Genomic DNA, 25,331 nt, shown 5'->3' with positions numbered 1-25,331 from the left:
AGGGGGTGTCAGAAAAGGAATTGTGAATGGGGAGAAGCTGCCATTTAGTTTACGAACTTGCTCCCACATTTTTTTGGAAGTGATTGTACTATTTATGGATGATATATAATTCTGCCAGGAAGTTTTCTCAGCAGCGCGACGTACGTGACGTGATTTTGCTCTCGCCTTTTTAAAATTGATAAGGTTTTCTTGTGTTGGGTATCGTCGAAAAATTCCCCAGGCTTTATTTTGTTTCTTTTTAGCTTCTTTACATTCTTGTGTATACCAGAACTTGTGGTTTTGTCTTACCACTCCCGAGGACTGAGGAATCGCTAGGCGCGCAGCAGCTATGATACAGGTTGTGAAGATTTCATTCAGTTCGTCAACGCTAAGGCTATCGGAGTATATATTATCCAGGCTGGCCTTTTCTCGAAAGAGTGACCAGTCGGCTAAGTGTAGTTTCCAACGGCGAGGTTTACTTTGGATGATTAAAGGTGACGATGGTATGCTGATAATTACTGGCAAATGGTCACTTCCATAAGGGTTGTCCAGGACTTCCCATTTAAAAACTGTAAAAACTGATGGTGAACTAAAAGATAAATCTAAGGGGCTAGTTTTTCCAGTACTTGGAGAGCAATAGGTGTGCTTTCCTGTATTGAGTAGGCACACATTGTTGCACAGTATAAAATCTTCTAAAATGCGACCTCTAGTATCAGTTTGATCACTTCCCCAGAAGGGGGAGTGGGCATTAAAATCTCCGACTAAAAGATATGGCTCTGGTAGTTGTTTTAAAAGTTCTTCCATGTCCTCAAGTGTTACTGTTATATGTGGTTCAAGATAGATGGAACATATTGTGATCGTTTTAAAATGAAGAACGGTGACTGCAACAGCTTCATATTTAGTCTGAAGTTTGACTTCGCGAGCTGCAACACCACTCTGAACAACGATAGCAGCGCCTCCAGAGAGCCGACATGCTTGCTGTCGGTCGCAACGAAACACTTGATATTTTTTCAGAATGTTTTTGTGTTGCGGGCCTAAATTGGTCTCTTGTAAGCAAAAAATGACTGGGGAAAGTGAAATTAAAAGATCTGTTACATCACTGTAGTTTTTTATAAGTCCTCTACAGTTCCATTGGATTAAAAAAGCCATTTTTGTTGTTTTTCTTGTTTTTTTTTTTGGAAAGATTGAGCTGAAACCTAAGTTTCTGGCTTTTCGGGTCCCGTTATTCTGGCCCGTCCTTTGCGACGCTCGAGTGAGCTGTGCCGCCCGAGCGGGACGGACGTGCCAGGGGTGACATCCATCACCTCGGAGGAGGTGCTGGAAGCCCGCGAGGAAACCGTGCGTGTGCGGGTTTCAGGCCTCCCACGGCGGGGAGTAGCCTGGTTGTCCGCCGACTCAAGGGACGGCTGGACCTTTTTGGGAGACGACAGGGCAGCTTTCGCTGTCCCTGTCTGGGGCATTGATGGCGCTGCCTGTGTCCCGGTAAACGAGACTTGGGCAGGCGCCTGATTGCGGTGTGATGCACCGCCCCTGCGCACCACATCCGCGAAGTTTGTCCTAGCTGTGAAGGCGAATGGATTAGACTGTGAAAATCGTTTACGTGCTTCTTTGAATGAAATGTTTTCTTTTGTTTTCAATGTTATGATTTCCTTTTCCATCTTCCATAATGGGCAAGACCTAGAATACGCTGGGTGTTCGCCTTCGCAGTTTGTGCAGTGTGGTGATGCTTGACAGTTCTCGGATTTATGTTCTCTTGATGCACATTTTGCACATGTTTGATGGCCACGGCAACTCTGGGAGCTATGACCAAACCTCTGGCAATTAAAACACCGACGGGGGTTTGGAATGTAGGCGCGAACTCGGATTTTTTCATAGCCAACTTGAATAGATTCAGGGAGTGTGCTACAGGCAAAAGTGAGTACTAAGTGTTTGGTTGCTATTTCCTTGTCATCTTTTCTGATTTTTATTCGGTGCACATTTACAACATCTTGGTCACTAAGACCTTCCAACATTTCCTTTTCGGTGAGCAAAAGAAGATCATTTTCAGAAATTACACCTCTGACAGTGTTCAGGGATCGGTGTGCAGTGACAGAGACTGCAACCTCCCCAAAAGACACAATGTTTGGCAGTTTTTCATGTTGCGTGTTATCTTTGATTTCGAGCAATAGGTCACCACTTGCTAGTTTTGTTACCCTGTAGCCGGGGCCCAAGGCATCTGACAGACTCTTAGTAACTATGAATGGGGATATCTTTCTGGCTGGTTGCTCTGTTATTTCGCTATGAATAACATGATACTTTGGGAACGTTTCTTTTCTGGTGAGGAACTGAGCTGTTGCATCGGTCCGCCCTCTATTGAGAGGGCGATCAGGTTTTGAAAGGGGGGGAGCCATAAAAAATTGATGTTTTTCGGTCATGGTGCCAGCCACCCACCATGGAGTCCAACAAGGGGACGCGACAGGAACTTGAAAGAAAGTCCTGCCTACGCCAGCTGCACACCTTAACTATAACCTAATATGACTCAACTCAGGGTAGTTGGTCACACACGGTTAACCCTCGCCGCCAGGAAAAAGAGGAAAAAACGAAGAAGAGAGGAGGATACAGGAAAGTTGTAAGAAAGGGAATAGGAAAGTGAAAGATAGAGGGGAGGACAGGAAAAGGCGACTGCCGATTTCCCCCGGTCGGGTCAGGCCGGAGGTGCCGTCTACAGGAAGCTGGGGCCAAAGTGGTGTGTTGCCTCCGCCGAGGGGCCTTAAGGGTCCAAACGCTCGGCATCGGCTCAACCACCAGGATCCCCTTTTCCCCGGACACGGCGATGCCACGCACGGCTAAGCGCGGATGCTCGGGTCCGTGGTGACGCATTGTTCACCATCATCCCCCTGCGGGGATGTCCCTGCGGATGCTCGGGTTAACCCCGTGGTGTCGCCACTCACCAACGTCTGCATGCTGCAGACGCCTCCCTGCGGGGAGTGTGTGTGTGTGTGTGTGTGTGTGTGTGTGTGTGTGTGTGTGTGTGTGTGTGTGTGTGTGTGTGTGTGTGTGTGCGCAAAAAGGTAGGGTGACGTCATCAAGCGGCCGTAGGACGCACACAGCAAGCCGGGCACCGCCAATTCAGATGGTCATATACATGTCGTTCGTCGATATATACTCCATGGGGCACCAATTTTCCCGACAACACTCGATCCAAAACTGTTACTAACCGATTGTCGTACAGCATTCCGGGTGAAAAATTGGTCTTTGAGGAGAGGAATAGGCTCAGTAATTGTCGATGGACACCCGAACCGCGCTGGAAGGGAAGGGAGGAAAGTGGGAGTGAAAGGAGAAAGAGGTGAGGCTAAAGGCTAGTTTGCGACAGGGATTCGAACCGGAGACATATGCATCGTCAGTTATCAGCCTTCCCAGACTTTTGTATCAAAACGGTGATGCAGTCGTTCGTCGTACAGCGTTCCTGATGGTGTCATACACACATGCATGTTTGCGAATGGCTGTCAATGCGCCCAGCGAAAGTAATGCTCTCGCATTCACTCGCGAAATCGTAAGTGTCTCTGCCGATTTTTTTGTTTTTTACATTAAACAATGTTCAGAGCACCTTCCGACGGCATTATACACATATTCGTGTAGTTCGTGCCTTCCGTCACCGACATGCGCCGCACCCACTGGCCGTACTGATTGTGTTTGGGAAACAGGCAGTCGGATGACGTAATTTTCTCCGGCAATTTTGATTCGCTCGTGAAAGGGCTTCGGCTTAGTACGAAGCGTTATTTCGCACGAAGTGCTTCGCTAATTACGGCGCCAGCTCTTGCATGCAGGAAGGCTGCAAAGGGTAGGAGGTACTTTTCACAACCGCAATACAAAAGCCATTGTCGCAATGAACATAAATGCGCCATTTACTTTTTCCTTTTCTTAATCGTTCTTTGTTCTCACTTGCACTTTAATTTTTTTTTACCCTTTTTTACTCTTTACTCTGTACTTTCTCACGCTCTCACTAATCCTTTCAACCCGCTGCCGTGGCTCAGTGGTTGAGGCGCTCGGCTGCTGACCCGAAAGACGCGGGTTCGATCCCGGCCGCGGCGGCCGAATTTCGATGGAGGCGAAATTCTAGAGGCCCGTGTACTGTGCGATGTCAGTGCACGTTAAAGAACCCCAGGTGGTCGAAATTTCCGGAGCCCTCCACTACGGCGTCCCTCATAGCCTGAGTGGCTTTGGGACGTTAAACCTTAATAAACAAATTAGCCAAAACTAATCCTTTCTCGTCTTTCTATTTAACTTTTTTTGTGGCATGAGACAGTTCAGTGCAAAAGTTTCTATACCGACCGCCGCCTATTTTCCCGTTGCGCATGCGCAGTGAATTTGTGTTTTCCGCTGCGAGAGTATGTGGCTGTTTTTACACTCTAAACTCGAATACCCCTATATGGGAGTAAAAAGAGAGTAAAGTTGTCCTCTAACGCCCTCTCTTTATAAAAGAGAGTGCACCAGACGACAGCTTACTCTCCTAGCTTTTACTCCTTTCCGTTCAGAGTGCACATGTATTTTCCGGTAGATGTGAAATGCGCATCTCTGTTCGGACAAGAGCGCGCCGATTTCCTTTATAGATGTTTTCGTGTCTAAAAAGATTTTATTGCATCCAGAATATAGCGCAGATCGCATTGAATTTCTTCTCTTTCGTTACCGGCTGGCGATAGCCTGGTCGCAGTACCGCTAATTTGGCGTGATTTTTGAAGCGTTTTGCATCCCAAAGACGGGCTGATATTTTAGGGATTATATGGTAGCTGCATAATACTTTTAATATGTTTACAATTCCTAAATTGAAAGCACGTGTTATTCTTGGCTTGAATAGATGTTTTCTTTTGTTTGCTGGTGTGGTTGTTGGGTGCAGTCTTGCCTTGGCACTACAGGAGACATAGAACAATTCACTCATAGGCCCCAGTTGACTTGTGGGATAACTTTTTTTATCGCAGTAACTAGAAAGAACACACCAGTGATTGGAACGAATCATCTGACACCATCACAGTGAAAAACTTATCGTCGCGCGTTTCAGTAGAACAAGCGGACATATCAACCATGAAGTATACTTATAACAGCACTCGTTGAAGTCTCTCAAAAATCTGCACCTGCTCATTGGGCAATTTGACCTTTGTGAAAACCATGCACGACCCATCCAATGCTCACAATAAGCGAGGTAAACCTACGGGCCTCGAAATATCGTCTTTTAATTGGCACTTCTTGGCGAGTGTGCGTTAACTATTTATCCAATGATCACCTCGTGCCAGACGGTATTACTTAAAACTCTACATAGTAGTCATCATCATCATCATCAGCCTGACTACGCCCACTGCAGGGCAAAGGCCTCTCCCATGTCTCACCAATTAACCCTGTCCTTTGCCAGTTGCGGCCACCGTATCCCCGCAAACTTCTTAATCTCATCCGCCCACCTAACTTTCTGCTGCCCCCTGCTACGCTTGCCTTCTCTTGGAATCCATTCTGTTACCCTTAAGGACCAGCGGTTACCTTGCCTTCGCATTACATGCCCTGCCCAAGCCCACTTCTTCCTTTTGATTTCGACTAGGATGTCATTAACCCGCGTTTGTTCTCTCACCCACTCCGCCCGCTTCCGATCTCTTAACGTTGCACCTATCATTTTTCTTTCCATAGCTCGCTCCGTTGTCCTTAACTTAAGCTGAACCCTCTTTGTTAGCCTCCAAGTTTCTTCCCCATAGGTGAATACCGGTATGATACAGCTGTATTGTAGTAGGTGTGATTAAAATGTTCTGCATCCTAGTGGCCCCATTTACTGGTAAGGTACAGCTGTATTGTTGTAGGTATGATTAAAATGTTCTGCATCCTAGTGGCCCCGTTTACCGGTAAGGTACAGCTGTATTGTAGTAGGTATGATTAAAATGTTCTGCATCCTAGTGGCCCCGTTTACCGGTAAGATACAGCTGTATTGTAGGTATGATTAAAATGTTCTGCATCCTAGTGGCCCCGTTTACCGGTAAGATACAGCTGTATTGTAGTAGGTATGATTAAAATGTTCTGCATCCTAGTGGCCCCGTTTACCGGTAAGATACAGCTGTATTGTAGGTATGATTAAAATGTTCTGCATCCTAGTGGCCCCGTTTACCGGTAAGATACAGCTGTATTGTAGGTATGATTAAAATGTTCTGCATCCTAGTGGCCCCGTTTACCGGTAAGATACAGCTGTAGTGTAGTAGGTATGATTAAAATGTTCTGCATCCTAGTGGCCCCGTTTAACGGTAAGATACAGCTGTATTGCAGTAGGCATGATTAAAAAGCTCTGCATCCCAGCGGCCCCGTTTTGAACAGAATTACAGGGTACACACTATATGCTTTGCTTTCATAAGAGAAAAGCGCCATTCACTCTCCCTTTATGCTCCTCTCCATATCTCGCAGGCCACTTCCTGTACTTCGGCGTGCGGCAGGGCGGGGCCTCGTTGGCGGGCAACGTGTCCTCGCCCTGGTTCCGCCAGGCGGCGTTGCAGCGTTGCACGCTGGTGTTCGACATGCACGCGTCCAACATGGCCGACGGGGCCCTGGTGGTGTTCCTCTCCAACCCGAACCACACCAGGGAGGTGCACAAGGTGCCCGGAAACTCGCTCGGCCTGTGAGTGTTCTTTCCCTCTCTCTCAGATCAGAGACCGCTATGTTGTGGCCTTCGTTCGCTTGCATAAGCTCACCGCCGTTCCGTCTCCTCAACCTCTAGTTTTACCTCAAATTTTCGCTGCCACAGGGCACGAGAATAATTTTCAGTATTCAGATTTCTTGTCAGCGGAGAGGTTTTTGACTAAGCTTGATGTTAGTGTTCGAACTCACTAGAACTGCTACAAAAAATGGTATGTATTAAATAATATGAATAGGTATTCTAGAAAGCAATGTATTTCCAAGATATTTTTAATGTTTGCACTAAAACTAGTTTGTTCATTACTGTGACGGAATGAAAGAGTTATCCCAGCCCCTATCCGCTGCTCAGTAATGCCTAAGCGAAAACTGTAACGTGTAAGCGCAGAAGCAACTACAGCACTACTTTTACCAACTTGCCGTACCAAAATGCTTAACTCGCTCCTTTTTGTACAGACGCCTGTCACCGTTTATTTTTTTTTCCAGGTGGCAAAGTTTCAAAGCCCCGCTAGGGAGACAGGAGCCGCCGTTCACAGTGACCATAGAAGTGTTGCCCGGCAAATCGGCGCCGGGTCATCTAGCCCTGGACGACATCAGACTGGACAACTGCGTTAGGCGTAAGTGGTAGCAGCACAGCGATAAGTCGCGAAAACACCAAACTGGCTCTTAGCTTCCATGCGCTGTCAGCCGTTATCCGTCATTAGATGCTTTTAGCATAGCGCGCACCGCTACCGCTTGCCGCGTACTACAACTGCGCATGCGCAGATCGCCCTGACGGCTCCAGATGGCGCCACGTTCCCGTCAAAAGCTCGCACGTCTGCTGCGTAAGGGCCAATCAGCGTGCGCGCAGGGGCGGTGCACAGTACGCGCTGTTCGGTAGTGGTATGCGCTATGCCTAATGTATCTGTTACCATGTCCCCTTTGACTCCTGAACCTACACTGCAGTTCGTCGGCGCCAGCCAGCTTGCGACACGTATTTTGCGCCAAAACAGTGTCATGTGGTCTAACTCGATCAGCTGTCCTGCCAGAAACTGCATTTTATTTTTTACTTAAACTAAATGTTATCCCCACACCACGCACTCATCACGTGGTCCCCACGCGTCCAACACGTAGGCGTCGGGTCCTCTCAGACTGTACCCAACATTCCTAGGTCTCTGCCAGCCCACGCTCGCCTGCCCCTACATTAAAATCTTGACTTAAAACTACACTCCCGGCCAACTTTCGTTGGCACTACAACAGATGCAAGGCGGGAAAAAGAAATATTTGTCCCCATGCGATGGATGAGGAGTGGGCTACCCCGACCCTCAACCCTAGCGACCCTGCACAGTCTCTCCCACTTGCCCCATACCTCTCCGAACCCTTAGCTCGAACAACAAACTACTCCCCAAGACACGGGTACAAAGGCCCGTTTCTTTCCCTTTTCTGCCTAGCCTCTGCTGCACTACCACAGAAAGTTGACCTGGAGTATAGGACGTGCTCCTCCCCAGGAGAGAGTAGTGCGCTGTAGTGCAGTACAGCTGCAAACAGCTTTAGCGATGACATTATAGCAGGTCACAACTCAAGAACGAAGCGGCAAATGCCCCTCGAAGGAGCCTCTCCAGCCAATGGCGTCAAGAGATTCCCCCACTCACCCCTTACCTGCTAGTGTGAAATCGCAGGAGGCGGCAGATGAAAGGGGAATAAACGCGGCGTCATGAAAATCGGTCGGCACTATTGGCTGGAGTGCCTTTCTTTGAGGGGAATCTGCCGCTTCATTCTTGAGTTGTATTCGACTATAACAAAAATATATGCGCAACACATGATATAGTTTTCCGAGTGGCGAATAAATACGTCGCATGTTGCAGCGCTGCCGAGAACTTGAACGCAACGCTTGTCAGCCGAGTGCGTAAGCGTGCTATATCAAACTCACGCTTGTTTTGTGTCGTGTTTGTCCAGAGCCAAGACGGATAGGAACCTGCCTGGAAACACAATTCCGCTGCGCCAACTCGACGTGCATTGATCGCCAAGAGGTCTGCGACATCCGCGTCAATTGCGCCGACGCTGAAGACGAGAAACAGGCTTGCGGTGAGACAGCTTTTTTTTGTTATATGTTTTTTTGCGGGCGCCCTTCTAACCGCTGCGGACTCTGGAGAACCGTACTCGTCTGTCACGTCCTGCAATTTACGAACAGGAGCTTTCATCTTCCCAAGGCCACTCCCTGTTTATTATCTCTTGGATGATTACTTAGTGATGTCGATAATGAAAGGAGGAGGCCAAAATGTCCGCTCATCAGCGCCAATAATTGAACATGACGTCAGCCTCAGTGCGGGGTATTCAGTTCTACATGGTTCTACACTGAAAACCGCCGCAGTGGCTCAGTAGTTATGTTACTCGGCTGCTGACACGAAATACGCGAGTTCAATCCTGGCCTCGACGGTTGCATTTCGATGTAGGCGAAATTCTAGACGATCGTATGCTCTACGATGTCAGTGCGCGTTGAAGAACCCGCGGTGGTTGAAATTATCCGGAGCCCTCCACTACGGCGTCCCTCATCACCTGAGCCGCTTTGGGACATTAAACCCATTAACCCAAACTAAACCAAACCGATCCCGGCCGCGGCGGTCGCATATCAATGTAGGCGAAACCCAAGAGGACTGTGTACTGTGCGAGGTGAGTGCACGCTGAGGAACCTCAGGTGGCTGAAATTATCCGGAGCCCTCCACTACGGCGTCCCTCATCACCTGAGCCGCTTTGGGACATTAAACCCATTAACCCAAACTAAACCAAACCGATCCCGGCCGCGGCGGTCGCATATCAATGTAGGCGAAACTCAAGAGGACTGTGTACTGTGCGAGGTGAGTGCACGCTGAGGAACCTCAGGTGGCTGAAATTATCCGGAGCCCTCCACTACGGCGTCCCTCATCACCTGAGCCGCTTTGGGACATTAAACCCATTAACCCAAACTAAACCAAACCGATCCCGGCCGCGGCGGTCGCATATCAATGTAGGAGAAACTCAAGAGGACTGTGTACTGTGCGAGGTGAGTGCACGCTGAGGAACCTCAGGTGGCTGAAATTATCCGGAGCCCTCCACTACGGCGTCCCTCATCACCTGAGCCGCTTTGGGACATTAAACCCATTAACCCAAACTAAACCAAACCGATCCCGGCCGCGGCGGTCGCATATCAATGTAGGCGAAACTCAAGAGGACTGTGTACTGTGCGAGGTGAGTGCACGCTGAGGAACCTCAGGTGGCTGAAATTATCCGGAGCCCTCCACTACGGCGTCCCTCATCACCTGAGCCGCTTTGGGACATTAAACCCATTAACCCAAACTAAACCAAACCGATCCCGGCCGCGGCGGTCGCATATCAATGTAGGCGAAACTCAAGAGGACTGTGTACTGTGCGAGGTGAGTGCACGCTGAGGAACCTCAGGTGGCTGAAATTATCCGGAGCCCTCCACTACGGCGTCCCTCATCACCTGAGCCGCTTTGGGACATTAAACCCATTAACCCAAACTAAACCAAACCGATCCCGGCCGCGGCGGTCGCATATCAATGTAGGCGAAACTCAAGAGGACTCTGTACTGTGCGAGGTGAGTGCACGCTGAGGAACCTCAGGTGGCTGAAATTATCCGGAGCCCTCCACTACGGCGTCCCTCATCACCTGAGCCGCTTTGGGACATTAAACCCATTAACCCAAACTAAACCAAACCGATCCCGGCCGCGGCGGTCGCATATCAATGTAGGCGAAACTCAAGAGGACTGTGTACTGTGCGAGGTGAGTGCACGCTGAGGAACCTCAGGTGGCTGAAATTATCCGGAGCCCTCCACTACGGCGTCCCTCATCACCTGAGCCGCTTTGGGACATTAAACCCATTAACCCAAACTAAACCAAACCGATCCCGGCCGCGGCGGTCGCATGTCAATGTAGGCGAAACTCAAGAGGACTCTGTACTGTGCGAGGTGAGTGCACGCTGAGGAACCTCAGGTGGCTGAAATTATCCGAAGCCCTCCGCTACGGCGTCCCTCATAGCTTCAGTGGCTTTGGAACGTTAAACCCTTTGAAGCCAAGGTTCTGTACTAAATAAATTTTTACGCAGTAATAATACGGCCGCATTATTCAGGCGTTCTGAAGCACTTGTCCACCTAAAAAAAAAAAAAATGTAGACATTTGACTCTTCTTGAGATGAAACCGGCAGGATGGTTGCGAGACAAGAGCATAAATATATACTAATCGTTGTGCGCAGCAGTGTTTTGTGTCAGTTTGCGGGATCGTCGTAATACTTTGATCAGTAACATCGAACAAACATATTCAGCATGCCCATGCGCTCTACATTGTTGGTTTGCGACCTAAAACAATAGCTTAGGGTTCCCTTCAAACGTAAAACTCTAGATATACCTTTTTAACGTCTTTTTAACGTCTATTTTCTCTGCATAATAAGTAGGAAACTGGCACCAAAACAAGATGACATGGCCGAAGGCACCGTATTGGGTGACGTAGGTAGCAGTAATGGCAGGGATATAAAAGATTTGACACAGCGTAAACGTATCCGCCCTTACAAAACAGTCTATAGATTTTCCATAGACTTCTGTCTACAAACTCTGTAGACTCTGTGTAGACAAATACTAGAGAACAGTGTACAGGCAATATAAATGCTATAGTCAGTCTATAGATAATCTATAGATTTATGGCCATGCAGTTTTAGTAGAACTTTCTCTATAGACAGTCTATAGACTATGAATAGACAAAATGAAATGTCTATAGGAAGGCAAAAAAGTCTATAAGAAGTCTATAGACTGTCTATAGAAGATTTTTATAACGGCGGGTTTACGAGATGCCGGACAGCTTGTCTCGTACCTCTCCTTGCGCACGCGCAGATGGATTCCGGTTAATCCGACGTACCTGAACATCTCCGCTGTGGCAAAACTTTTTGTTGCAAGCACGACTGTCGGAAAGTGCGCTGACAATTCATGAGGTAACTGGAAGCAATTACTTCGTCCGCGAAGTGCCTCCAGAGACTTGAAACGAGCTATGCGTTTATTTGTTCATGCGGTGCGGAGTACGTTGCAACGTGCTGGTTGTGTTTTTAGAAAGCGTCCCAACTGAGCCTTGCGTGTGCGCACAGGCACGTAAATTGATTTTCCCAGGCAAAAGAAAAGACCGCTTTGTGGCGTAATTTCGTGCTCCGTGCAAATTGCGAGGATTGAGAAAGGAACGCACATGTCAAGATTTTGCAACGCAGGGATAAGAAAAAAAAACGGAGCTGGCTTTTAAAAGGATTATTTGGCAATTTTGAAGTCCGAGAAGGATGACTCTTTATGAATGGAAGTTTTCAATTTGCTCAGATTTAAAAAAAAAACAGCAGACCGCAGCGTCGTTATTAGACGCATGATTTATGATAACGTTTCATGCTGTATAGAAAGCGCGCGCATGAAGGTGGCTATGACGTCACAAAGCTGCAAGGCGCCGTTACGCTTCGCGAATAGGCGGCTCTCTAATTTTTCGCTGTTTATGATTTCGCCATCCAGTTTTAGAAAATTGGAAAACCCGATTTGGCTTAATGGCTTTCTTTTTTCCATTCTTCCTATTTTCTCTTCTAAGGTGCATTGCTGTATTCCAGTTCCACCCTACAATCTCCTCTGGGTGTTTATATGTCTGCAAAGATTTACTTCATTGTATCTGTTAATCAAATTCGAAACGAAATTGAGGCCTTGTTGGCAGTGATTTCACTCTGGCGCCAAATGCGCCGAACACTGCTGCACACCTATAAGATGTCTCATTCTGAAAACAAAAATGGGAGAATTGTGAATGGGAAAATGGGAATAGAAAAAGTGGAAAAGAAGAAGCAAGGCACGTATGCTAGGGGAGGAGTAGGGATGAGGAAAAGGGATCAAAGAATGGCAGGACAATTGAAGAAACAGTGTGCAAGATCGGCATAGATCTCTGCGCATTTCAGTCAGGAGGGGTCGGAACGCAATCGGTATGAATAAGGTAATATCAGGAATTCTGACCTCTTTGGTGTTTCGTATTTGTTTGTATGTTTATTTAATTTTGCGTGAAACTAAAGATATTCTCCACTCTTGCTCAGGAGATAGGCATCTGTATTCCTTCAGCCTTTTAATATCCTTCTGTGCGCCCTTAGTTACATTTAAACGCTTGATACGGCTTCGAATACAAGAGATGAGGGTTAGCTCCAATACCGTTACGTCCATGTCCTTGTTTGTGTTATTGAAACGCAAAACATTTTTAGCTCATTTTTCGAAGAAGATGAACGCGAGGGACCCGCATTGGCTTCATTTCATATGCAGATTATTGTTTTTATGAGCAAATTGAAGACGCCATAACTCTCTCACTGGACATCTCAACCGCACCGTGAGGGAAGCAAACAATTTGGAAGTGGAAGAAGAAAGAAAGAGGTCCCGTGGTGGAGGGCTCCGGAATGATTTCGACCGCCTAAAGATCTTTAATATGCGCTGGCTTCGCACAGCACAGGGATGGTCTTTTGGGCTTTGCCTGCATTGAAACGCGGCCGCCGTGACTGGATTCGAACCCGGGTACTCCGGCTCAGTAGCCGAGCTCTTAACCATTGAGCCACAGCGGCGAGTCCTGATCCAGCAGATCATCGTATGCAGCCTAGCGGAGGACACCGCCCTCATAAAAATGGTTGGTTGGTTGGTTGGTTGGTTGGTTTATGGTGGTTTAACGTCTCAAAGCGACTCAGGCTATGGGGGCGCCGTAGTGGAGGGCCCCGGAAATTTCGACCACCTGGGGTTCTTTAACGTGCATTGACATCGCACAGCGCACGGGCCTCTAGAATTTCGCCTCCACGGAAATATCGATCCAACGTCTTTCGATTCAGCAGCCGAGTGTCATAACCACTGAGCCACCGCGGCGGCCTTATAAAAATGGTCTATCGACTTTCTATTCTCTTTTTTTATAGACTCCATTCCCTTCCTGTACATACTTCCTTTTGCCTATTAAGAATGTATAGGCTGTCTATAAACAAAACTCTACTAAAAGTTTATGACGATAAATCATAGATGGCCTATAGATTGTTTGGTTTGGTTTATTGGGGTTTAACGTCCCAAAGCAACTCAGGCTATGAGGGACGCCGTAGTGAAGGGCTCCGGAAATTTCGACCACCTGGGGTTCTTTAACGTGCACTGAAGATCCCCAGGTGGTCGAAATTGTCTATACGACTTGCACTGTCAATAGGCTAGTCTATAGGATATGTCTATAGCAAATCTATAGACTTTATAGACAAAGGTCTATGGAGAGCCTATAAATTGCCTAAAGGAAGTTTTGGAAGGGTGCATGAATCAATACTCAATGAACCCGTGTTTTTTCTCTCTCTAACTTTGGAACCTGAAACCCGCAGACCAAGTCCCTCGGGGTGCCCGCTGCTCGTTAGAGGAGGAAGACAGCGAGACGGACAGCAGCGACCCCACCATATGCGGCTGGAGGAACGACGTTCGCACCGGCAACGGACAGTGGCGCCGCGTGACGGCCGAAAGCGCAACCTCCAGGCTCGGGCCGGAGCACGATCACACCACCGACAGCCCGAAAGGTGGGTCGTCGGTCATGAGCTACGTTGAGAAGACGAAGTCAATTCACACGTTTCGTGCGCGGAACGTGATTCCAGCTCCTGTTGTCATCGAATTTAGAAACCAATTTATAACCTTAGCGACTTGGCAAAACTCTCGAGCAAGGCGAAGCTTGTGTCACTTACGAAGCCAAAACAAACGAAACAGACCTGTTGCATTCCATAAGGAGCCCTTGTTCACAATAAAGCTGCCATTGGAAAACGCGGCTTATGTAGCCTTCAACGTCCCGCGTGATCTTTTTACACCTTTTTACAATGTAATTACCTATTTTACTGGTTGCGACCAGGGGCACAGCAAAAAACGTCGAGATAGTGACGTCAAGTCAGCTTGGTTGAGCCTGCTGGTTAGACCAGAACGAGAAGATGATGTGCGCGATGAGATAGAATGACGAAGCTAAAGCGCTAACAAGAGGACGTTCATTCGTACTTCAATATCGTGTCTTGAAATGGGTTTCCCTAAGTTCGGCAACTGGCGCAGGAAAGGAAGTGACTGTACGGCGCATTCTCCTTTCGCATGTTTTTTATTTGTATAAAGTGTTCTGCCGTTCAGCCTGCTTTTACCACTCTCATTATTTCTTCCCGATCACTCTGCCTCTCTCAGGCCACTACGCATGTGCCACAGGAAAGCAGTTTGGACACGCCGCCGTGCTGGAGAGTCCCGAATTCCCGGAGCTTCCCTACTACCACATGAACCACACGTCGGCCTACTTCAACTCTTGCCACGTAAGCGTCCCGCCATTGTGAACGACACAGGGATGAGTGTTTTGTTCCAAATACTTATAAACACGTTAATGTGTACGCTTTATTATTTTGTTGTCTCGGTTTGCATGTCCTGCTTTTTCCTCCTCTGAACTCTCTGAAGTAGGATCACGGCTGCGCGGAACCACTTTTATCTGGTTGGTTTAATCTTATCGACTTAACATTACAACTTATGCAGTTTGGATTTACAATCATAAGAATTACTGTAGGCACACTGGCTGTATAGTTAAATTATTAAATGGAGAAAATTCTGCGCACTTAATTTTTGCTACAAGCCCTGTACCCTTATGTCCTTTCTCCCGCACCTATTCCTTAATCCGCATTTTTACAGCGCCAAGGAAAAACACCACCAACTGTAGCGTGACCTAAGCGACAAGTTTAGGATAGCAATTGTCACGAGAACAGCTTAACTGTCATCTTTACAGTGAAGTAAGCTGGCGAATGAATCCTCGGGCACATTCTCTTGTAACATTCTTTCTTCCGCATCTCCTTTACACCTACACAGCTATCTGCCTTTTTCACAAGATGTGGCGCTCTCTGGGGAAGGACCAAAATTCGTCTGCTACTGGTTGAAAACAAATGCAGATGGGAGACGCAGGCGCGATCTGGTTCTACGAGGAGCCAGCTGCGCGCCTATGAAGTAGCGTGTGCTTGACAGCTGTCGCCATCTGTCGCATGCGCCCGTCACTAAAATGAACTGCGCATGCGCAGTAGGAGCTGGCGGTTTCTTTTCAACCAGTTGAACTGTAGAGGAGGAGACGCGCATGCGCAGAACGGTTTTGCGAAAAAGGCGGATTGCTGAAATTTCGCGCCCCATTACGCGAACGTCTCTCTAATTGTGTGTTCGAGAGTTTTAGTGAATGGCCACCAGTACAGTAACCGCTACGCGTGGCCTCACCCGCGTCGCAGGTGCGGCTTCACTACTACGCTCACCGCTCTGTCCGTCCCTACGGGCTGACGCTGTACGGCGTGGAGCGGGACCCCCGGCACGCGAGCGGCCTGCGTCACGAGCTCTGGTCTGCGTCAGGAAGGGACGACGCCGTCTGGTTGCGCGTCGTGAGGGCGCTGCCGGCGCTGCGTCACCCGTTCACTCTCCGTCTGGTCGCCCAGCATGGACACGGACGGAAAGGATGCATCGCCGTCGATGACATTTCGCTGGGGCCCGAGTGTTTCGGCATCGGTGAGCGTCGCTCTTATTCCCTGCATAGGCGGGCACATAGAGGGAAAGAGGATTAATGAGGTAAAGCCTGAGGGGGTGGAGTGTCCCCCTGGTGGCATCAGAGGGATGGCTTGAAAATTGCCCCATACTCTCTATTAGACCTGTTGAAACTGGGCAGGATGGTGTATGCAGTATGAAGCTTCAGCTGACGACTTAGCGAAAATAGAAAAAATTAACACGCTATGTCATCAAATATCCTCTTACTCAACATCGTCCTTCGTGTTGCTGCCCTGTGTTTTGTTTGCTTACCCTTCGAACTGACATCTCATGTGACCCATATTCTCCCCGGCTTCCCAGAAGGCGTTGACCGATCTACCGTGAACTCTGGTCCCCTTTTGCTGTGTGAACAAACGTTGCGTTGGAAGCCACCGAAGTATCCATGCGTACCATTGTAAAAAGTTAATCAGGATAATTGGGTAATTAAGCAATTAGCATCACTATACTATCCCTTCAATTGGTTGCATGGTTACTAGCCAAAGTACAACTGACCCCGTTTGAAATTCGCACACTGTGACGTCACGACCATTTCGACCAATTGAAAAGCGCGACATTTCTGTCGACAACTGCTGCTTACAACGATGAGACATTAAAGGCTTCCGCCTTAATAAGGGTTAAGGGTCAATAATCAAGTAATTCGCGTGGTATTTTGTAAACGCCACGCAAAATGACACAAAGTTAGTTCGTTGAGCCTTAAGGTAGCATGGCACCTATTTCAAGCGAGTTCCCGCGGAGAAAGCTAGGCATCGTGGGCGGGAAACGCTTGCATTTGAAAGAAAAGCCTTTGTCTTCTAGTTGGTCCTGTAATTCGAACCGACTACCTTCCACGTGAGAGTGGGAGATGCTGCATCACTTATCAGCTTTGCCTGTAGAGCAACGAGGCAATCGATGGCGCATTGAAACTAAGGCACTTACGTAAAAGTGCGCTCTAAAAGTTGTCGAAGTACAAACACCGTCCTTTTCCCAAAGCTCTGTTTTGTTACTTGTTTCCCGAAGTTATCAAAGCAATACGTTGCAATACTTCTCTGCGCAGCCCACTCATTAATTTACGTCGGATACGAAATTGTTATGAAATGATGCCAGCGACTGCCTGCGTGGTAGACAGCTTTTAATTAAAGTCCCTTCTCAGGGCTTGCCGCTAAATTGAAGAGATGACTTCTTCACTTCGCACTCTCCACCGCAACCCTTCTAAGCCGGTCGCCATTCGTTATTCGCGATGACAGACGCGCAGCTGTTACCAGGGCGTGGAATCAAGGCCTTAGCGATAGGCCTAGCATAAGTAGGGTTAGAGAGCTGAACGAAAACTTACTGTGGCGACGCGAATGCGACGACTTTATGAATTTTCGGCCGGCGCCGACAGGAGAAGAAGATTCTTCGTTTGTAGCCGAAGTAAAGCGTTGAAAGCTACTTGAGTTCGAAACGTCACACGTGCGACAAAGTATGAAAGGTGAAGTCCTGACATTTTCATCAGGCACACAGCCTTGACTTGGCTTAGCGGCCGAAGTGTAGCTTATCATGAACGAAGCCGGACGGTTTCTGAATGTCTGCATATCCTGAAAGGCCTCGACTTATGCTGTGGATGAAACAAGTTTTTTTCAGACACCGAGGTTTCTCTTTGAAAGCGCCACTTTGGGCACAGTGATAGTCTCTGCTTGAGATCGCAGGTGGTATAGCCTTGGGCACTGACGCAGTGGGGGGCGAACAGAGGTCATTATCATTCAACGTTACTAGATTACCTGGTAATCTTTCATCAAGTAATCAGGTAGATTACCTGGTAAAGGTAATCTAGTAACGTTGATTATCATTGCCGTCTTTGATTTCATACGTTCACCCCACCACGATGACGCAAGCGAGAGGACATGTCATTATCATTTTCATCTTATCATTACCTATGAGCATTCATGTCTTGAAATAAGAACTAGGAAGCGTCTTTTAGATCGAGAAAGCTGCCATAGTTTGACTTCGTAGAAAATGAAAAAGGCTGGAGCATGTCGCCAACGCCCAGCTGAAAAACAACAGAAAAGTTTCTGTCGTCATAACAAAGTTCCTGTAATTTTTTTAGCAAAAACTTGTAGTAACAATAGTTATTTTCGTTAGTGACAAGAGAGTTTTGTCTACTTAGCACAGAAAAGTACTACAGAGCAAGAGGCTACAGAAAAGTACAAAGGAAAAAATCTACAGAACTACAGAAAAGTACTGAAAAACAACAGAAAAATCTGTTATGACAAAACTACTACAGCTTTTGTCGTATTTTTGGCAGAGTTCTTTCGAGTTTCTTTTGACTGGGCGCCGCTGTATGCATTCCCACATGAAGCTGAGAAGGCGGCCAAGGTGACAACGCGTCGCTAAGGCCGAAGAATAGGGGGCGAGCGCTGCGGTGCGCAAATCTGCGAAGGCAGCGAGCGGCGCGCCAAGCACGCTATACGGCCGGATAAAAAGTGGCTGATGGCGGTGGCACCTAAAGCTGCGAAAGCTGTCAGGCAGACCAAGGGCTAAGGGGATTCGGGTGTGAGCTAGTTGGTTCATACTTTCAGAAACAGATTAACGCAGCGCAACGGAACGAGGACAAGATAGAAGAAACACGAAACGCAGGACGGGCGCTGACTACCAACTCTATATTGCGTCATAAAAAAAACCAGCATAATTTATATCATTTTTTTGGACCACCTGATACATTGTCAGCCAGTAGCGAAGGAACGCCTCACACGCTTAGTGAGTCATTACACAGGTCAAATGAGATCATGACAAGTGCGTGCACTAACACGATATAGCATTACTAAAACAATGATAAACGCACCCCAGATAAAAGGTGTGCATGACCCAGCTACAGCCTTCGACAACTACAGCTCTGAGCTGTAGTTGAACTGTAGTTGAGCTGTAGACAACTGCAACTACAAATCTTGGAGCTATATAAATCACTTAAGAGGTCTAGAAGGCGCGAATGCATGAGAATCGCGCATGTGCCTCTGCCATAAATAACATCGGCGGTGCCAGGTGCAGTATCGAGTAGATGTAACGCGGCGATGGCAGGGGTTAAATGGCGATGAAAAGTGGTATAAAATAGAGTATGAAAAAAATGAAAACTTATTAGGCAATAGCCACAGTCAGTATGCTAAAAGCGAAAACGAAAAAACTGACACCAACAGATAACACGGCAAATAGTTAAAATCGTATAAAAGACAAAAATGAAGAAAAAGGGAAAAAAAACGTAAACGAACCACCGCCCGCCATACAATAAAGACGTTAAACACCATTAAAAGCCTTTAAAAGACAGAGGAGAAACGATCCGCATAAGGCCAACACAACCAACAACGCGGCAAAACGACTAAAATAAACAAATGAATGACAATGAGGTGAGGTGCGAGGATATACCGTTTCGGAGGATGCCTAGATGGGGTTATAAACACAAGAATCGCGTCCGTTCCAGGAAGGTCCTTACTTTCTCCTCTAGACAGACAGAAGGGCTGCTGATGCACGAGTCTCCAGCCTTTTCAATAAAAAGCCTTCAATAAGTTTCCTTTCTATTTTACTCCTTGCTGTCGCCAGAAATTTAGTGTCCGATAACATAGGCCGACAATTGTGGCGGGGTTGGTTACAATGTAGTCACATGTGGCTCCCAGACTTGCTTTTCAGAGCTGTAGTTTCCGAAGGCTGTAGCTGGGTCATGCACACTTTTTATCCGTTGTCCGTTTGCCATTATTTTAGTCATGATTTTGCATGTTTGGGCAAGCACTTGTCATGAGTTCATTTTCGCTGTGTAATGATCGCCAAGCGCGTGAGGCGTTCCTTCGCAATGTCCACTGGCTGACACTGTATCACGCGGTCCAGGAAAAATGGTATAAATTGTGCCGTTTTTATGACGCAATAAAGAGATGGTAGTCAGCGCCCGTCCCGTGTTTCGTGTTTCTTCTATCTTGTCCTTGTTCTGTTGCGCTGTGTTAATCAGTTTCTTAAAGACGAAGTGCGCCGCACCGTTCGAATACTAGAATTAGGCGAAGGTGACAGCGCGTGAAGAAATTTCGGGATTTCGCCCAGATCCATTCAAACCGAGTGTCACTGGAAGCTTTATTTAAGGCGAAAGCCTTTAATGCCTCGTCGTTGTCGACAGAAAGTTGCCGACAGAATGTTGTCAGCAGAGGTGTGACGCTTTTTATAGTCAGACCAGAACACAAAACCTTTGTGCAAGATGGGATTCGAACCACCATCCTTCCGTATGGCAGCCGAGCGTGCTAATGGCTACGCTACTTCCTGCCAACGCATATGTAGTTCTCCTTGTCTAGGACGCTGGAGAGTGTTTGCAGAAAGGCATCGAATAAGACGGATGCCTCCCAAACGCCCTCTAGTGTCTCCAGCATTTAAGATCCACAAACAATTGTGTACTTAATTAACATCTTAACCACACATCAGTGACACAAGCAGCAACATCGCGCTAAAGGCTATCGCCTCACCGCACTTTAGGTCAACAAAGTTTGGTTTGGTTTATGGGCTTAACGTCCCAAAGCGACTAAGGCTATGAGAGACGCCGTAGTGGAGGGCTCCGGAAATTTCGACCACCTGGGGTTCTTTAACGTGCACTGGGTCAACAAAGTGCTCCCCTGAATTTTTTTTTTTTCGAAATAACCCTAATTCAAACCTTGTGTCTATCGCCATCTATGACCCGCGCTAGCATATATCATACCAGCACTGAAAAGCGTTTCGTGCTTTCACCGTCTCTCGAGAACGAGGGGTTGTTTTTCGCTGAGCGCTTTGAAATCGATTTTGCGCACTGGGTCACACAGCAGACGAAAGGACCACGTCTTTGAAAGAAGACGGTGTTTTCAACGGTCCTCGCTGACAAAAGTGAAATTGATCGGATAATGTTTTGCTGCTTAAAAGCCACAGTTAACCAAACACGGCTGTTTTGTAAGAGTATTTTCTCGTTTTTAATGGAAGTAATTCCCTTACGAACGGTCTCTTGGGTCATATTTCTTAATGAAAATTGATATCGCGTTTCTATGTCGCAGTAATATTGGAAATGTCTGCGTTATTTTTTTTTTCGTTTAAAAAAAATGGCCCCGTTTTTCAAATCCCTCAGGTGTTCCGGAAAATGAAACCAGAGAATACCCGACGGACAGCAGTAACGGTAAGAGCAAGAGCAACACCATGCAATTCCTTTTTAGGGTGTCGAGTAGGTTTACCGTAACAGCCCTCGTCTATTGTTTCTTTTTGGTGCCAACAGACGACGCCATATTGGAGGCACCGCCACCCGAGAAAATCTACGAGGGAAACATCACAAAAAGTGAGTCCTTCATATGAGCAACGAAACTGCGAAAACTAACTACAAAGCTAAGAAAGCAGTCGCAACAATCTGCTCGAACCTTCAGCTGCCAACGTTTTCCGGAAGATGAGGTATAAACAAGCTCTGATTCCGGAAAGGATAAAGAAAGAAAGTAAAAAGCTACAAACTACTTTAACATTACCCCAGCGAACACATTCTTGCGTTACGCAGTACTATCGAATTCACATTCAGGAGAGTTGTGACAGAGAAATGCGTCTTTTTCTTTTTCTGATAATGTACAGGCAGATGCGTTTGAGAAAATTATGCGTATTATTTTTTTACGTTTGTTTGATGTTCAAAGAAACATGTACCCTAGAGATAAAAGTATTTGCAAGTTAAACGTTGCCTACGGGTCGATCGTTTCCGTATATCTACAGGCATGTTTTTTTGTTTTGTTTTAAGTAATACACCACGTCAAGAATTTCGATGAACTACACGTTTTATGAAGCTTGTTCCCCACTAAGCCAAATCACCATTTAAAGAGCGTTTTGTTGTCGCCACTTTTTTGGATAGCTGTGAGAACTTTTTAACGCAGCCACGGGCACCCTGACAGGGTGGCTTTGCCACAAAACTTAACTTTTTTTGTTGAGTGGTTGGCTTTGCTGCAGAGCACTAATGTAGTTAGGTGAATGGGTACGCCAGACTCACAGGTACCGAAATTTGAAACGGTGAAAAAGAAAGTGTGGGGAGTAAGTGCTTTTAAACCTGTAACAAAGATAAGAGGACAGCCGGGAAGAGACATGAAACCAGGAACGAAACCCCCGAAACGCCGCGCAAGCCATCTGCTCGAAATTGTGAATTCCGCGCAACTTAACAAGATTTGAGCGGTCGGTATCCACTTGTCGAGTCGGCTCTCTTTTGATTCGCCACTCAGACTCGCACTGCTTTTATCCCAAGTGGCTCTTCTCCGCACGTTTATGTCTCTCTCCTCATTTATTTTTCCTGTTTACATCCCCGAGCACGTTGGAGCCGTTTTCCCTCAAATCAGGTTATCCTCATTTGCATCCGTTAAAAGCCGTTAGCGGTTTTTGCTTGTTTCTTTTTTAAGCTCACTGTTTTCCATTCTTCTTGTGCTTTCTTTTTTTTTTCATAATCCCCAAATCGCGCACGGGTTAACGACTCACAACGGACCTTTTTAGCTCTCCGTTGAGGCCTGCGAGCCTTTGTGAAATCCGTCCCAACGTTTCACCTGTCTTTTTCTTTCTTTTTGCCTTTTTTATTTTCGCGGCACGAGTTCGGAGTGTCGGTCTGTGCTTTCACTTTTGTAAGCCCAGGTCGCGCTGACCGCGTATGGCTTGTTTTCCTTTTTTTTTAGCGTCCTTCCTGTTTATACTGCCTAAGCGTGAGGACTCTGCTTCGCATCGCTTTTACGAAATCTCCGGGACTGCGCCCAAAATTACCCCTCGCGAAAGCCGCAGTCGCGAGGCATTCTGCCGACAAATTAACTGCGAGCAAACGAGCTTTACGCCGGCAAGCTGACGTGAACGCAACCAGCCTCATAGCGGTTTGCAAAATAAGGTTTCGGGGAATAAAGTAACGAGGTTACAGAATATCGGACCTTTGTAGGCTGGTTTTTGCTTATAAGTTTGTAGAGGAAAGTATTATAATGGGGGTTGTGTTGCATAAAAGCAAGTATAAAGTCACAGAGAACTATATATAGATAGAGCCTTTTTAAATGAAAAAGAGGTTTTAGTTGGAGTTTGAAAAGCGCTGACTTGATACTTCGCGTTAGGGAGATGCTTTTGGAAAGAAACCATTTAAGAGAATGGTGCAGAAAAAAAACGTTAGACGACTTGTAAACAGAATAAAATAGGCGGACTCTGTATTCTGGTAAAGGCACTTTGAAAGTGAATGCAAGAAGGTATTAAATTCAGTAGAAAAGTCCAATGCCGTACATATTGGCGGACAAAAATTTCAGTACACGGCGAATACATAGCAAGGCAGGCTATATGAATGTTTCGAAGTTGGTCAGTTAGTCCGATCTACTCCGTATAAGCCAATTAAATGTTAGATATACAATGATATTGTGAAAGGCAGGCAACATAGAGTTCTCGCTGTATTTTCTTGTGTTCCTTCATCAACGCTACTCGTTACTTGAAAATGCATGCGTGATCCAAGAAATAATCTGCGTAATCGACTAGCCTGACTGTACCTACAATCTTACGGGTGTTATCTATGGCATGAGCAGTACCTGCGTGTGATAACCACATATGTCCAGATACGAGTACCCTAGCCTTGCAGGTTAACCAAATCCACTTCGGACTCCTTTCTTCTACGAGCTCTGCCACGTTTTTCATTTTATTAAGCACTCAATTTGTACAAAACTACAATAGCCGCAGAGCACCTTTTTAGTGGTTTGATTATCAGCGCAGGAGCATACCTTGCTGAAGCGTATTTGTAAATAACATATGAATGCTTGCTCGACATGTTCAGATTAAGTTTTAAATACAGCTCTGCAAAATTTGTTGCACTGAAGGAAAGAAACGTCGTGTATTTGGTTTGCCCACCCCTCTCGGTGACCGTTCAAACAGAAACTCTAGTGTGAAGTGTACCTTTTTTGGAAGTTGAAGTTGAAAGTTTATTAAGGAATTGAAACAAAGTTACAAGCGTATACAGTGAGAGGTCGCATGGTACAAGACCGCGGGCGGGACCTCCCATGAAAATAAATTTTAGTATGCAACAAAATAGAAAATACACAACACATTAGTTAGCGACACAGAGAATAAATATAGGTACATAGTGTAATATGAGTTACTGAAATATTTAAGTACAAACAATATAATGCAGGAGAATATACAACAAAACACTCACACATGCCGCGATACATAGGATCAATAACAAAGAGAAATCACGCATTAAGAAGGAAAAGCTTTAATTTGACCTTGAACAAAGAAAGCGTATTAGTTTGTTTGATGCCTAGGTTCAAAGAGTTCCGAAATGATATGGATGAAAAATGAAAGCATTTTTTCCCGTAGTTAGCTCTGACCTTAGGTAGTAAAAAGTTATTACTCAGCGCAAAACGTGTGACGATGTTGCTCATGATCGTGCCGGGGGAAAATCTGCTTAGCGGGAGCTGATGATGAAGTATCTTATCTGGGCATAATCGTTTTGCCTTTTTGCTTGCATGCGAGCAACATTACATTTGATAACCTTAGGGCGTTACTCTTATCTCGGAAAATATCTAGGCGCACTTGGCTCCGCCCTCAGTGACTCAGCGAATCCACATTGATGAGGTTGAGAAGACAATGGGAGGGAAATGACGGGCTAGTTATGACCAGGCCAGTGTCTGAAACCGAGGAGAACATCTTTTGTAGCGAGAGCTACACTACGCCAGCTCTTCGAGCCTTCAGCGTGGCACCCCTTGAGCTCCGCGGCGGCGCCGTGACCTTGAGCCGGTTGGTCACGTGGTGCTGAACAGCTGTGCGCATGTGCCGTGTCGAGCTGGGAGGGGGAGTGGAGAGGAGGAGAGGTGTCGCAGCTGCATAAGTAGGCGGCTCGGCGGAGCTCTCGCGTCACTCCAGGTTTAACCAGAGCTAAACCAAATCCTATTTTTTTATGTTGATCAATGGTATATTAATAGTGGTATTATTTTAAGGCTGAAAGTTAACTGATTACAAAGTAGAAGAAAAAACAACCAGGCTTCGAACCCACGACCTCCGAATATCGAGGACGGTGCACTACCAACAGAGCTAGGCCGGCGGTTGTCTAATTTTCTAGGGCGGGTTAAAAAAAACTTGAGAATTTTCTCCAGAGCAAGAGGGGTTCACGTCACTAAAAGAGTCGGTACTCGAGAAATACCTAAGAAAAGTACACCTTCAGGCGGCCGACACCAAGTCCTAGCT

General features: G+C 46.7%; 1 protein-coding gene across 1 annotated transcript in view; it reads left to right on the top strand.

The window, feature by feature from the left end:
• Alk (Anaplastic lymphoma kinase) overlaps positions 1-25,331 on the top strand; it is a 120,522-nt gene that overhangs the window by 37,526 nt on the left and 57,665 nt on the right. The window contains exons 2-9 of the mRNA XM_089556813.1: positions 6,388-6,598; positions 7,099-7,229; positions 8,548-8,676; positions 13,973-14,161; positions 14,799-14,920; positions 15,866-16,136; positions 21,247-21,294; positions 21,391-21,450. Coding sequence (XP_089412939.1) covers positions 6,388-6,598; positions 7,099-7,229; positions 8,548-8,676; positions 13,973-14,161; positions 14,799-14,920; positions 15,866-16,136; positions 21,247-21,294; positions 21,391-21,450 — 1,161 coding nt within the window. The remainder of the gene's footprint in view (positions 1-6,387; positions 6,599-7,098; positions 7,230-8,547; positions 8,677-13,972; positions 14,162-14,798; positions 14,921-15,865; positions 16,137-21,246; positions 21,295-21,390; positions 21,451-25,331) is intronic.

This window comes from Amblyomma mixtum, chromosome 8 (genome assembly GCF_055824585.1).
Source record: "Amblyomma mixtum isolate Tamu chromosome 8, ASM5582458v1, whole genome shotgun sequence".
NCBI lineage: Eukaryota > Metazoa > Arthropoda > Arachnida > Ixodida > Ixodidae > Amblyomma > Amblyomma mixtum.
Note: the sequence above shows the minus strand (reverse complement) of the source record. Positions and strands in the feature narration are given on the sequence as shown.